Consider the following 13,355-nt stretch of genomic DNA (forward strand, 5'->3'; position numbering starts at 1 on the left):
AAAGTGTAAGAAGCTCGGCCGCGAAGCTGTGGTTGGTGGTGGAGGGTGGCCGCTGTGATCGAGGCCTGGTGGGGTAGGTAGAACTGTCGTTTCAAGGTCTTTGGAGGAACGGGCAGCGAGATGTTGCCCGTTGTACTCAGTGAAGCACCTCACCAATCAGGCTGACGTGTAGGACCCCCAAGAAGCAGGATCACAAGCTTTGACTTGCAAGAGGAGAAAAAGATGACAGGAAGAGGTGGACAAGTTGGCGCAAGCGGCAAGAGGAAAAAGGGGAGTTGCGGTCCTGAGGAGCTCGTGAGGGGCCCCGTCGGACAGCTCTTGGGCTAGTGGGAGGAACGATGCGATGCGCCCAGCGCGCGCGCGGGCAGTTGGACCAGGCTCACAGCACGATGCGACCACCAGGGGTCTCTCTCTGTTCCCCTCCTCCCCCACCTCGTTGGCGGGCGTTGCCATCCCATCGCGCTCGACCTGAGCTCCAAGGGTGTCGGGCAGTCCAGTCTGGCCTGTGAGCGATGCGGGCGAGGAGCTGGAGGGCCGGCCAGCCCCGCTACAGCTTGGCGGCGGGTGCTGATTGGCAACTAGCGCCGGCGGCTACAGAAATGGAGCCCCACGGGTGCCCTCCTGCAAGCGCCCAATGCAAGACCACAACCTCGCCATGGCTCTTGTTCACATGAGATACCACTCTGGCCACCACCGGGGCGCAACACCGGTAGGCAAGACTGTGACCCTCTCGTAAGAAACTGGCTTCTTTCCCCATGTCTGCCGAAGTACCGATGCCATCTGGCCTTTGGCCCATACATAGTGCACTTTGGCTTGGACTGGGCAGTTGCTTGTCGGTTTCAGCTGGAAACTGTTCCGGCTTGCGGTTTACAAGCAATAGGCCCCTCAACTATTACCAGACTCGCTCACCACGTACGCTTGCTTGGGCCCAAGCAAGTCCTCCTCACGCAACGAGACACTTCAGCCTTAGACTTCACTTGCTTGGTGCTGACAAGGTTCAGGGTCGGCACCTGTTGCAGAGCGGATACTGCCGAGCCCTACAAGCGCCTGCCCAACTCGAGCTAGAAATCACTGATGCAGCCAATCACGGCCTGCGGCGCGACTGGGCCTTTTTTGTTTGTCTCCAGCGCGGCGCTAGGTTTCATCCTGTCTGTGCAATTGTTCTCGCACCAGCAGCACCAGCAAAGGTGACCGGCCAAAAGGCTTGATACGGGCTCAGCCAATATTTGCGTCCCTTTCTCGCATCCCGAGAATGGCACGGGATTTTTCTTTTTCGCGTGGAATCTTCTAGCTCGCAATTGCAGCCACAGGTGACACTTGGAGGTTCCAATCGTCTAGTTCAAGTTGACCTGTAAGAGGGCCTCTCCAGAAATATTGGTGCCTAAACTCAGGACTGTAGCAAAGTCGCCGCCGCCAACGCCAGTGACGCCCACACCAGCACCCAGGCCGCGCAGTCCCATACTGAAATGAGCTTACGCAAGTCTTTGTCGCCTTTGTTATTCTCCCCCACTGAGTCATGACACTGGAACAAAAGCCGGGCCCGGGCCAGGGAAGGGAATTCGAGGCTGTCCATCTGTGGGAGGACAAGGTGGATGGATCATTGCGTGATCCCATGACCGCATCTGACTTATTTCCTCCTTGATCCTCGTATCGCAGTGATTCTGAGGGACAGTGCCATGTAGTTGCCGTGGGGATCAATCCCACCCCGATCTGAAACTGGTGATTGGGAGAAGAGAGGCCGTAAATAATCTATTAGTACGTCGCGTCCTTCCAGACGACCTTGAGTGTTTTGCGTCCTCGTCGGACCTCCGTACCGAACGTACTTGCTGTTCTAATGTGACCAAAGGGGCCGCGCGGCAGAACCGACGTCGGCGCGATCCCCGGTCCAGGCAAGGCATATTCCGCAAATGGCACAGCATCGCATGATAGTCAAAAACCATCGCCCAAGGAAATCATTTTCTCCCACTCTCGATGCAGACGAGCAGTCATGCTGAGCCTGGCACGATTGAGAGACACACCACCACGACGCGGGGAAGCGAACCACTCATCTCTCAGGTTACGGTTGTCAGAAGCTAAACAGCTAGCTCGATCCTGCACCACACCTAAGATAGCGCATTGCGTATACCACATCCTGCTTTTTATCTCGGTGCCTGGCAGGGCGTCGCCACCTTTCGTGGGTGCGCACTCTGGGGGATGCACATCATTGCGCGGCTCGACTGGCTGCCTATCTCTTGTGACACATGGTGATGGCGTATGCCTTCTTACTAGCCTAATGTAGCCCCAGTATTGAATTGAAGATATAAAGCATCAGCTCTGTTCTGTAGTAGTGCTCGTAACTCCTTTAGTTAACCATCGCATCATCTACAACATGGCCAACTCGAACTCCAACCACAATAACAATCAGGAGCCCTTTTGGGCTTTTGTCAATTCCTTCAACCCGGATCATCCCAACGGAGCTGGCGCGGGTGTTGACCATGCCGGAGCCGGATATGGCCCTGGCTTCCCCTGGGCGGCTGCCGCGGACGGCAACGCTGCCTTCGGCACGCCTTGGGGAGCTCATGCCGGATGGGGTCCTTGGGGTCCCGCGTTCGGAGGCGGCCACCCCTGGGGTCGTGGAGGCGGTAGTCGGCATGCGCATCGTCACCATCACCACCACAGCAGCGGTCCCGGTCACGAATCATCCGCTGATGAGGAACCAAATGACCACTTTGAAGGAGAGAAGTCCCCAGACACAATGAGGGATGCGCCCGAAGGGGATGGCACCCACGAAACCGTCCTCCCTCCTCACCCTCCTCCTCCACCGTTTCCTGTAGGACCTCACCCACCACCTCCGCCTCCTCCGCCTCATGCGCGTCACCCACCACACCCTGGACACCCGCCTGGTCCGGGCTTCGGTCATCGAGGCCGTGGTCGAGGCCGTGGCTGTACGTGGGCACCTGGAGGACGTGGACATGGCCGGGGTGGACACCGTGGACGTCACGAGAGTTCGCCGCCGCCTGAGTACAGCGGACCCTTCGACTTGCGTCCCCTGATGCATGCCTTCAACCGCCATCCGATTGCCGACACCATACGCGAGTATTTTGCCCAGGCAAATGCTCGGGCGACTGCAGGCCAGACGAATGCAGACGGCGAAAGCTTTGTTCCCCCCGTTGACACCTTTAGCACCGACAACGCATATGTCCTCCATGTGGCGCTGCCAGGATGTTCCAAGGAGGACGTTGGTGTCCACTGGGATGCCGACAAGGGTAGCGTCAATGTCGCTGGTGTCGTATACCGCCCCGGTGACGAGACTTTTGTCCAGGGCCTTGTCACTGGCGAGCGCCGAATTGGCATGTTTGAACGTACCATCAGCCTGCCACCAGCTGGTGCGAGCGAGAAGGAGGAAATCGACGGCTTCAACATCAGTGCCAGAATGGAGAATGGACTGTTGATCGTCACCGTTCCCAAAGTCGAAAAGGAGTGGACCGAGATTCGAAAGGTGGATATTGATTGACGACCATTGGTGGACTTGACTCTTTCGAAATTTTGACTTTTGCCAGCCGGAATTGATGGTTTCGCTTAGGCTTTGTTTTCCCTCGCTTGACAGTCTGCTTTATACAAACGCCATAGGAGAAAAATTAAACGAAAAAAAAAAAAACCGTAAATGTAAACATCAATCGAGGTATTCGAATGGGTGCTGTAGACCACCGGGCTTTGCCAGATCATTACCGAAGGTTCCTTTTCACCAAGTGTGATGTCCAACATGCGTATGAATTGCAAGCCTGTGCGGGAGCGGTGTGGAATCATTTCGAGGCTTCCTGGCTGGCGGCTAGCACGTCTTCATCGAGGTTCTCCATGACCTCGAGCACGAGGCTGAGGCTCTCCATGAACGAATTGACGGCGACACGAAGCATCCGATTCGTGGTAGCTCTGTAATCGGTTCGCAGTATACTGCCCTCGGGGAGCGTTTGTCCGTCTTCGGTGATGTCGAGTGTCTTTGCGATCGAGAAGGAGCGGTGGACAAGCGGCGAGAGCTCCTTGTCGACTTGCAGAGCCTTGAGCGCAATGGAAGCCAGGCGCGGGGTGGGGAACGGGGAATCAATGACGCTGGACATGGTTTGTTAGACACGTGGACCATTGTGTCGGGAAGATGAGACTCACATTCGACAGGGGTATCGCTCATCGAGGGACGACGCCATCGTGTCTTGGGCTGTGTCGTGGCGTGGTGTGGGAAAAAGCTGTTTGTAGTGGGGTAGTCGAGATGCCGCGCTCAGGAATGTGGTATGCTTCTGATTTTCACAGACGTTGCCAGGAGCTTGTTTCTAGAGGGGCACGGGGGCTGTAGTGTGTAGCTGTGGCTGTGCTCCAAGAGGCTCCGTGTGCAACGGCGGCGGCGCGAGTCTCAGCCTAGCGACTGACAGGCGGCATAGTGGCCGATGCGGGACGGGACTGGCATTTGGATGACCCCGTCGGCCGTTTCAGCCCCAAGCAGAGGGGACCGGGGCGGTTGCTACTGGCAACCTACAGCACCTTCCAAGGTTGTGGTGGCGAGCAGCAGCGGGTCGAGCCGCCCCAAGCCCGGGCCAGCTGCCGCCAGATCGGGCACGGCAACAAAACAAAGACCCCCTGTCGGTCAAAACAGTAGCCTCCAGGCCGGGCCAGCAACAACAACAGCCGCTTCGCATACTCCTTACTACAAGAGCATCTCGACCTGCGTCACCTCCGCACTTTCCCTTCTCCCTTCTGCCAGTCACTTCCTTCCGCCTCCGCCTGCATCCGCCCCCTTGCCCAGCACTTGCGTTCAGCGACATCCTCTGCTCATGATCCTTCCTGCCGTGGCCGCCTGACAACCCGACGCCCGCCTCTTCGCCGACCCGACGCACCGCTGCGCACCCCGACCTCCTTCTCCCTGATTCAAGATCGCAGCAGTGGTCGCGTGACCTCAGATTGCCCGTCATGCCTTCCTCGCGCAGCTCTAGCACGGGGCAGGTCATTGAGTATCTCCCAGGTATGTCGATGCGCTTCACTATGCCTCCGTCCGGCCACGAAACCTCCGCTGCGCCCAGCTTGACACCGGCACCGTCATGTATTCTTTTCTCCAGACGTCCAAGAAGCGCATCACTGGTGGCTGGGGGTTCAATGCTTCCGATGGCGGCTGGGATGGCATCTCGAATATTACACCGCCTCCATTCATGTGGACAACAACACCAACGACATTGCTGACATTCTTGCCAGACCGCCTCTATCTGGCCTCATACATTACACCTCCCACAGCCGACACGGTGTTCCCCTACCCCGAGCCATCTCTCCGTGGATCACCGTCCAAGCGCTCCCAGCGCGCGGTAGACCCGGCCGCTCAGTCGAAAACCAGCAGACAAGCTCCGTGCTACTTCACCGTCGACGACACGCTTCTGTACAATGCGTTTCACCACGACTTTGGCCCGCTGCACATCGGTCACCTGTACCGCTTCGCCCTACAGTTCCATGATCTGCTTGGTGCCAAGGAGAACCAGAATCGCCCAATTGTCTTCTGGAGCCGGCCAGACGCGCGGAGTGAGTCTTTGAAAACAGGGTGTGCATGCCGTGTTCAAAGTTTGCTGACCTTGAGATAACAGGTCGCGCAAATGCCTCTTGCTTGTTGGCATGCTACATGGTTCTGATCCAGTCGTGGCCGCCTCATCTCGCCCTCGCGCCGATCGCGCAGATCGATCCCCCGTTGATGCCTTTCCGCGATGCTGGCTACAGCCAGGCAGATTACGGCTTGACCGTGCAGGATGTCGTCTACGGTGTCTGGAAGGCCAAGGAGGAAGGCTGCTGCGTTTTGGACAACTTTGACCTCGACGAGTACGAGAGATTTGAGCGTGTGGAGCACGGAGATTTCAACTGGATCACACCTCATTTCCTGGCTTTTGCCTCACCTCAGCAGACGCCGGTCGCCCGTGTTTCTGAATCCTCCGAGGCGTTTGAGAGACTTCCCAAGACCATTGGCGCTGTGAACGCGGATCCCATGCTTCCCCAACCATTCAAGAACGTGCTCAAGCACTTTGTCGAGCGCAACATTGGGCTGGTGGTTCGGTTGAACTCTCCATTGTATTCCCCCTCGTACTTTGAAGCTCTGGGCATTCAGCATCTCGACATGATTTTCGAGGACGGCACCTGTCCTCCTCTGAGCACCGTTCGGAAATTCATCACGCTGGCTCACGAGACTATCACAGTGAAGAAGAAGGGGATCGCAGTTCATTGCAAGGCTGGCTTGGGCCGTACTGGCTGCCTCATTGGCGCCTACCTCATATACCGACACGGCTTTACAGCCAACGAAATCATCTCGTTCATGCGCTTCATGCGACCAGGCATGGTCGTTGGCCCCCAGCAACACTGGCTTCACATCAATCAGGGCACTTTCCGCCAGTGGTGGATCGAGGAGCGGCTGGAAAGGAAGCTGAGGAAGGAGTTTGCCTCGAACCCGGCTCCCAGCACTCCGATTCGGGCAATGCAGAAGGCGTCGCTGGGCAGAAATGCTCAGAACTCGACCCCGCCTAACAGAAGCCCCTCGAATCGGACACCACTCAGCGAGATGGACTCCGAGCGTCGCAACGCGGGAGTTCAAGAGGACTTCCTTCCTGCTCCTACGCCAGGACAGCCGAGAAAGACCAGCCGGGTCGACCGGCACCACCCGTATCAGCGCAGCACCATCCAGACCACGCTTGAGGAGGAGGTTTACGAGCAAGAGACCGAGATCATCTCGATCCACCGCGAGTCAGACAGCAACGGTTCTGATGAGGAAGCACATATCCGCATGCGCTCTCGTCAACGGGCGTCTCAGTCTCCCGCTCGCAGCGAGAAGAGCCGGTCGATCAGCCACACCACGACAACAGTCTATCAAATTATCGACAACGATGCGTCCAACGATGCCGAGAACATTGGCAGTGGCCGACCCAAGAGCATCCCCGATCATGTCGGCAGCTCTCCGGTGCGCTCTGCTAGCGCCTCTGGCGTTCTGACAAAGGTTCGTGGCAGCAAGCGCTCCACCGAGTCGAGCCGCACCAAGGAGTCCTCCGGCGTTCGCAAGACAAGTGGACGGGTTGGCAGTGTGAGCGCCAATCCCAGCGCCGCGTCGACCGTGCGCAAGGTGTCGGCTATGTAGGGATGAAGATCCTTCGGCGGTCGCGCCTGCCGGGGTGGGAGAATTCGCTTCTTTTGCTGCGTTTTCTTGCATATCATTTTACTTTGATAATCTTACGGGCACCCACCACCACTTGACGATGACGATATTCACGACTCACACCCTCTCTGCATGCACAGGCGTTCTTGGGGTCTCTGCCGAGCGGACTTCCGTGGCGAAGTCATCCTTGATGCGGATTTTTGGGGCAAAAGGGGTGTTTTTGGCGTTTTGGAGTGTGTTTCTGCTTGCATGGCTTCACGAAATCTTGTACTGGTTATGCTTTTTGGCTTCTCCATGGCACTGTATTGTATTTGTCCAGTTTTAAGTCCACCAATCCGACCTACCCAATGGTTAGTCATTCATGAAGGGCTTGAAAGACCGCATCCAGGGTGAAGCAGTGACAATCAAAGGTCGACATCTCGTGCTCCCTGTGTGCTGCATGGCCGTATGTATCGGATGACGTCTGTGTCATGTTCAGATCCGACTTTGCACATGCTACTTTGCGTACTGCAGAATGATCGATCCCAAATTTTTGGTTTCAAACGGTTTCATTCTAAACGAAGTTGTCGATAATATCAAAAACCCCAATCACCAACTCTCAAATTCAGCCAAGGATGGGTTGACACAATCCCACACGAAAGGCCTGGGTTTTCCAGATTAACCCCCTCGGACAGTGCGGTTCTGCCTCGACTGTAAAGTTCTCTCGCATTCACCACGCAGAGACGGGCTGTGACGCCCGCGCCGCGTTGTCTCTTTCAGCGCTACCAGATAAAACAAGTCATCCCAGGCAGATGCGCTTGTTCGGCGGTGTAGGTCGCATACCTTGGGGGCTGGTTGTTTCGGGCCTGCTCTTGTGTGTGGCTTTGTGGTTTCACTCCGCTTTTTCTCTGCTTTGTTTTGTTTTGTTTTCTTGTCCAGTTCGTGGCGTGGCATGCCTTTCTTTAAATTTTATTTGACTCGGATCTTTCCCTTCTCATATAATAACAAAGTCCACTTTTTGTATGGTTTGCGGAACTGCTTCGCCTTGTGGTTTCCCGTGCCGATTGAACGGGACAGAGTGCTTGGTCTCATGCCAGACTCACTCTCTCTCGCCGGCGGGACAGAAACAGAACCCGAGACAGGTTGCTAGTTTGTAATGGGCTGTGTGAGCGGGTTTGGCTTCACGCCAGCCTAGACATGCCTGTCTGTCTGGCATAATGCTTTGTCCGTTTGAGAAGTGAGAGTTCGAGAACCAAGATAACCAGAAGAAACCAACAACTGGGCGAGCTCAAGGGGCATTAAATCATTCGATCTTTCTCCCAATTATCAAATGGATATAGTGTATTGAGAGACGGAGTGCACATCTCAAGGAAAACAAGAAGATGACATACTCTGCGAGGAAGGGCCACGCGGCACACCAGTCATAATGTTGATTGTGAGGGTTTCTTCATGATCGTAGACACTCATCCAAAGTCTACTTGATCTGCTATTTCAAGACCACTCAACCGTAACCTGATCACTTCCGGTCATGATATATACCGCTTTCTATACTTTACTCGACCACAGCCTTCACAGCCCAGCTAGGACGAAGTCGACGATGGAACTGTGCTTTCATCCGTACCATTATCCTTGCCTTCGTCCTTGCCCTTCTCCTCAGCTGGCGCCTTCAGCGTCCTGTCTGCGCCATGGTCCTGCTGGTCCTTGCCTTTGCCTCCATCCCCAGTCTCGCGCTTGCCATTGTTGTCGTTGTCGTTGTCGTCCTCCTCGAGAAGCTCTGGGGGCAAGTTGCCACCAAACGAGGCGAGCAGGGCATCGAGCTTGCTCTCTAGGCTCGACAGGTTGGCCTCGAGGGCTGCGGCGTGTTGTTCACCCCTGTGGTTTCACAGTCACGTGTAAGTGTTTGTGTGTTGAAATGGACATGGGGCGAGCGACCAAAGCGAAACAATCACTCAGTTGTGCTGTCAAGGACGCCATGACTGGCATGGGCCATGGGGTGTATCCGTGGCATGACAGCCAGCATCAGAGTGGCGGGCGGACAGAGTGTGAATCACATCATGCGCATCAATAAGCAGTTGGAATCTCGGCTTGATAGAACACTCCTTGTGTGCGTTGCCGTCCACAAGAAGAGCACGCCCACTCGGCTGATTCGAGACAATGGAGGACCAGACCAGGCCATTTTGAGCAGAAAGTTGGCATCCACAGCTGTAGGGGCAGAGTGGGAGAAACCATTGGCACGACAGCACGACTTCGGACACCGTTCGTGCGAATGGGGAGCGGTCCGCAGCTGCAGAGCGTTGCGCGAAACAGTGTCTGCCTCGTTCGCCAATGCCGCTTCTGGCTAAGGGTGGAAAAGGACGGGGGATCTAGGTCTGCTGGGATGTGTCGGGGGTACATTTCTTGATTAGAAGCACAGGTGTGTCACAAGACAGACGACCGGATCAGACTTATGCCCGACGCCTGGCATAGAGTGGTGGCTTGAGTCAGGAGCTTGGCGGGCACGAATGAACGTGTGTCCTCTGACCTGCAAGCAGCGTCCCGTGGGGGAAAGTGAGTGGTGACATCTGGGCAGTGCTCCACCACAGCTGGACCAGGCAGTTCGGATTGTGAGGCTACCGAAGATTGCCCAAGACGTCGGTGAGGAGCGGGCCGATGGCACTGTGCTGGTGTTCAGCGTGCCGGTGATATGGTGACCTGTGAGAAGGACGGCTTGTCCCGTGGGCAGGCGCCCGAGGCTTGGGGAGGGGGCATGGGAAAGAGGATGAGCGACGGGAGACATGATGGCGTTTGGCCACGATCGAGACATGGGAAATGCGGAAGAATGCGGTGCTGGGTCCGACAATGCGCAGTCCCCTGCCAGGCGACCAGCGCGGCGGGAGGAGAAGGGAAAGGGGGTCCCGGAGGACGGGAAGGGTCTGGATCGTCAGGGTCCAGTGCCCACCGTGCGCTGTCTTGCACATGCAGCTGGCGAACCAGCGACCCTCGTTTCCCCTGGCGAATGTCGAGGGCATGCGCCCGGGACCCCGGAAACAGCAATTGCACTGTCGAGACGGGCACAGTGCCGTACCAGTGGCAAACCACTCGGGAGGGATGGGGGGAGAAGACACTGGGGTTTCTGGCCACGGGATGCGAAAGGCAGAATGGCGAATGCGAGGCGAGGATGGGACTTTGCAAAGGGCCGTGGCCAGGCGCAACAGCCGCTGCAATGCACAACCTCGGGTGGCACGACGTCCGCACGTACCTGGCGAGATCCTGGAAGGCCTAGACTCTCCGTGTCAGCCCAGTGCCAATGCCGGTGTCAGTGCGTGGCGTCTGGGGAGGGGGAAAGGGATATGTCAAGTTTGTTTCCGGCCCATTAGAGCAGCCTGCCGGTCTGGTCTGGGTACGGCCCGGTCTCGACTCTGCCACTGGCTCTCTTCAATTAGAGAGAGAGAGAGGGGTTGGCTCACCTTTGCCAGCTCGGCCTGGGCAGACTGCGCGGTGGTGGTCGTTGTCGTGTCGCGGCTGCTGCCATCCGCAGGGACCGAGCCCCCCGCGCGCTGTGATGGGGCCATTGTGGGCAGACGTGCTCTATTGTGCCGGCCGGGGCGAGGGTTGCGAGACAAAGGAGTCAATGATGGCAATTGAAGGCAAGAGGTTCTGGTGCTTGTCTGCCGGCGGTCAGACCCTTGGGGGGGGGGCGCTGGGTGCAGGTCACAGCGAGGAGGTTGCGTGTCCAGTCAGGCTCTCGTCGCAGAAACCTTGGACCAGGCCACGGCGGTTAAAAAAATGCCATGTCTGGCCAGGGCCCCCACACTTGCCATGGAAGGGCAATCTGGCTCTACACCAGGCATCTGCCTCACCCCATCGCTTTCTGCGCGCGGCATCGACATTCCCATCAGCAGCCAACCATCAAAGCTTACACATTCAGGCCACTCGTCGGCATCTTCCGTCGACAGCCCTGGAGGGCGAGGCGACCCCGACACGACAGGGTACCAAAGGGGGGTAGGGTCCCATGCGCAGCGTATGTATTGGCAAACCGCCATCACGCCTCCATGTGACTGCCCGCCCGCATCGCGCTCTCTTCCAACGAACGCTTCCGACCTAATTATTGCAATCACTGGCTCGCAACCCGCAGACGCCTGCCCTGCCGGCAGCACCAATATCTTATTGCTCCTCGATCGATTCTCCGAGACCCGCGTTCACAAGCACTTGGCACCTCTACGGAACTACTGTGCCCCAAAAGTCCGCGCTTGTTGTGTCTCAGTCCTGGTGGAACCCCATCGCCGCGTGGCGGGTGGTCCGACCTTGGGGCAGCCGAGATTGTCCATGACATAATAGCATGGCGGTAGACTCGCATTCTGGAGACCTGCAAACACAGAACTAGATGAGCCCACGGCGTGTGCGGCGGCCGTGTGGCGGATGCCATTGGAATCGTGATCCAAGGCGGATACCCAGCCGACTGACGCCTGCCATTCCGGATCTCGAGTCGTCCTTTTCAGGGGCTCGTTGTGCATGTCTGCCACGGATTTCACGCATAGCTGGTCGGCGTTCACGTTTCGTGGAGCTTCTTGCCCGCCGTGCTTCGTCCCGGGAGTGGCCTGCACATATCTTTCTGGACCTGGCGTCGCCCCGTCTACATGCCTGGCATCGAAGCAGTGCCAGGGGCATCATTGCGACTCTCAATGACAAGCCATCGCGATAGCAGCAGCACCACCATCATCATCGAATCTGTGTCAGGTGGTCCGGGAAGTAGGCGATACCAAAGCTTATCGTGTTCAGATGGGGGGTGAGGCTCGCTCGTCGCGGTTCCATGGCCTCCCAGACCGTGGCCAGTTGTCGACAGTTGCGTTCTGCAACCTTTGGCATCTAGACACCATGTTGGCCGAGCCCATAGTCTGCTGTTCTCTCCCTGCTGATACCTTCCTGGAACGTGCTCCAGTGCGTCGAACGTACCAGGATGGTCAAATTTGGGTGACTAGGATGGGGGATGGACGAGGCATGCGAGTGCCTAGCGTCGGGATATGCTCCGTTAGCTTGTTAGGGGCCAACATAGAGTCTGGAGCACCTGCATCCACGCATGCAGTCCATTTCAGTCAGTCCACAGATGATGGTTGTGAGCAGGGAGTCCGTCGCCTGGGATCGAGCTAAGCAAGCACCACCACCCATGCCCTGGCCGCTCTCGGAAACCGTCTCGCAAGCAGCCGATGCGGATCAAGAGAGCAGAGCCGACCTGGTCCCTGCCAGCAGCATGGGGAAGTGTACATGGCGTGCGTCGTGGGTTGCACAGATCGGTGATTGTGTTCTTGGATGCGGCACAGAGAACAACAACATGCCACTTGCACGCTTGTGCATGCAGCCGGAGACGCGCCCTCATTCGTCACCGCAGATCCGCATCGAGATGGCCGCCCACGCATCCCAGCCCTTGCTCATGCACAACTCGGGTTCTGCCTGCCAATATCGTCATATGCGATGTTGGCTGGCCTGTGCTTCGTGTGGCTCATCGGAACCATTACCGGTGCACATGGCTGCAGGCTCCACCAGGTCCACCCTTGCTTGTGTGCTGTGCAACCTCGAACGTCAAGACAACCTTGATACCTGGAACCACCAGACGCTCATGTCCGACCTGGCTGATTGCGATAGCCAGTGCCGCACACACTGGGGACGTATCCGACCAGCAAAAGGTGCGCGCAAACAGGAAATAGGCGCGTCTCCAGCTGCCGACCCGTGACGCTTGCGACTGTCCCGGTCCGGCTCACAACGGAGCCGACTCCACAAGCCATATTGGCAGAGCGCGCCCTAGTGCAACGGGAATGACGCAGTGTAGTGTGGGAGCCCTGGAGCTGACATATGCCGCCTGCTGCAAGTTCCTCCCTCACCTGCAGTGGCAGCGCCAAATTGAAGAGGACGCCGGTTCAGACACCAGCAACCTTGACGGGACAATAAAAACAGAAAGCTTCCCCCACCGAAAGCATCCCCCCCGGCCTCAGAGCCGGACATGCGGTCGCACACTCAGCCCTGCTCGCAATTGGCTAGCCGCCGTCTCTGCGCGGCTTCCTCGACCGATCCCCCACGCTTTTCTCGATGGCGACACTGCGCTGCCTGTGCCTGGCGACGACATACTTGAGGTAGCGCTCACCCACCCTGAGGTCATTGCTCTCCACCTTCAGTTCGATGTATCGACGTTGTGCAGCACCGCCTCTCTTTCCCCTTTCTGGACTCTGGCATTCCGCCTTCCCTGTCTTGCCGAGACCGTGGC

The 13,355-nt window shown here is 57.4% G+C and overlaps 5 protein-coding genes across 5 annotated transcripts; 4 read left to right on the plus strand and 1 right to left on the minus strand.

Moving 5' to 3' along the window:
* Positions 1-3,031: 3,031 nt before the first annotated feature.
* Positions 3,032-3,493, plus strand: B0I36DRAFT_238782 (HSP20-like chaperone; the record flags this gene model as incomplete). Its single annotated transcript, XM_046149641.1, has 1 exon — positions 3,032-3,493. One exon carries the CDS (start codon positions 3,032-3,034, stop codon positions 3,491-3,493), a length of 462 nt encoding a protein of 153 aa, XP_046015277.1.
* Positions 3,494-3,637: 144 nt separating this feature from the next.
* Positions 3,638-4,298, minus strand: B0I36DRAFT_89176 (transcription factor Pcc1-domain-containing protein). The gene is made up of 2 exons (XM_046163533.1): positions 4,141-4,298; positions 3,638-4,086 (listed from the first exon to the last, which is right to left on the minus strand). Exons 1-2 carry the CDS (start codon positions 4,176-4,178, stop codon positions 3,783-3,785), a joined length of 342 nt encoding a protein of 113 aa, XP_046015278.1. The 5' UTR covers positions 4,179-4,298; the 3' UTR covers positions 3,638-3,782.
* A 377-nt stretch (positions 4,299-4,675) lies between these two features.
* B0I36DRAFT_285454 (dual specificity phosphatase) lies at positions 4,676-7,564 on the plus strand. The gene is made up of 3 exons (XM_046151587.1): positions 4,676-4,987; positions 5,215-5,532; positions 5,595-7,564. Exons 1-3 carry the CDS (start codon positions 4,936-4,938, stop codon positions 7,121-7,123), a joined length of 1,899 nt encoding a protein of 632 aa, XP_046015279.1. The 5' UTR covers positions 4,676-4,935; the 3' UTR covers positions 7,124-7,564.
* Positions 7,565-8,512: 948 nt separating this feature from the next.
* Positions 8,513-10,555, plus strand: B0I36DRAFT_317805 (uncharacterized protein). Its single transcript, XM_046153201.1, has 2 exons — positions 8,513-8,992; positions 10,359-10,555. The coding sequence occupies exons 1-2, from the start codon at positions 8,649-8,651 to the stop codon at positions 10,474-10,476; spliced, it is 462 nt and encodes a 153-aa protein (XP_046015280.1). The 5' UTR covers positions 8,513-8,648; the 3' UTR covers positions 10,477-10,555.
* Positions 10,556-11,981: 1,426 nt separating this feature from the next.
* Positions 11,982-12,861, plus strand: B0I36DRAFT_89217 (uncharacterized protein). Its single transcript, XM_046163535.1, has one exon. It carries the CDS (start codon positions 12,177-12,179, stop codon positions 12,825-12,827), a length of 651 nt encoding a protein of 216 aa, XP_046015281.1. The 5' UTR covers positions 11,982-12,176; the 3' UTR covers positions 12,828-12,861.
* The last annotated feature ends 494 nt before the right edge of the window (positions 12,862-13,355 follow it).

The sequence above is a fragment of the Microdochium trichocladiopsis genome (genome assembly GCF_020744255.1).
Source record: "Microdochium trichocladiopsis strain MPI-CAGE-CH-0230 chromosome Unknown B0I36scaffold_3, whole genome shotgun sequence".
NCBI lineage: Eukaryota > Fungi > Ascomycota > Sordariomycetes > Xylariales > Microdochiaceae > Microdochium > Microdochium trichocladiopsis.

What these genes read in the sequence shown, in the direction of transcription:
- B0I36DRAFT_317805 (XM_046153201.1), top strand. Translation starts at nt 8,649, where the DNA reads ATGATATATACCGCTTTCTATACTTTACTCGACCACAGCCTTCACAGC. An exon ending in CTGCGGCGTGTTGTTCACCC is followed by an intron (nt 8,993 to 10,358) that starts CTGTGGTTTCAC and finishes GTCCGCACGTAC; the next exon opens with CTGGCGAGATCCTGGAAGGC.
- B0I36DRAFT_89176 (XM_046163533.1), bottom strand. Translation starts at nt 4,178, where the DNA reads ATGGCGTCGTCCCTCGATGAGCGATACCCCTGTCGAAT. An exon ending in GAGCGATACCCCTGTCGAAT is followed by an intron (nt 4,087 to 4,140) that starts GTGAGTCTCATC and finishes AACCATGTCCAG; the next exon opens with CGTCATTGATTCCCCGTTCC.
- B0I36DRAFT_285454 (XM_046151587.1), top strand. Translation starts at nt 4,936, where the DNA reads ATGCCTTCCTCGCGCAGCTCTAGCACGGGGCAGGTCATTGAGTATCTC. An exon ending in GGTCATTGAGTATCTCCCAG is followed by an intron (nt 4,988 to 5,214) that starts GTATGTCGATGC and finishes CATTCTTGCCAG; the next exon opens with ACCGCCTCTATCTGGCCTCA. An exon ending in GAGCCGGCCAGACGCGCGGA is followed by an intron (nt 5,533 to 5,594) that starts GTGAGTCTTTGA and finishes TTGAGATAACAG; the next exon opens with GTCGCGCAAATGCCTCTTGC.
- B0I36DRAFT_89217 (XM_046163535.1), top strand. Translation starts at nt 12,177, where the DNA reads ATGCAGTCCATTTCAGTCAGTCCACAGATGATGGTTGTGAGCAGGGAG.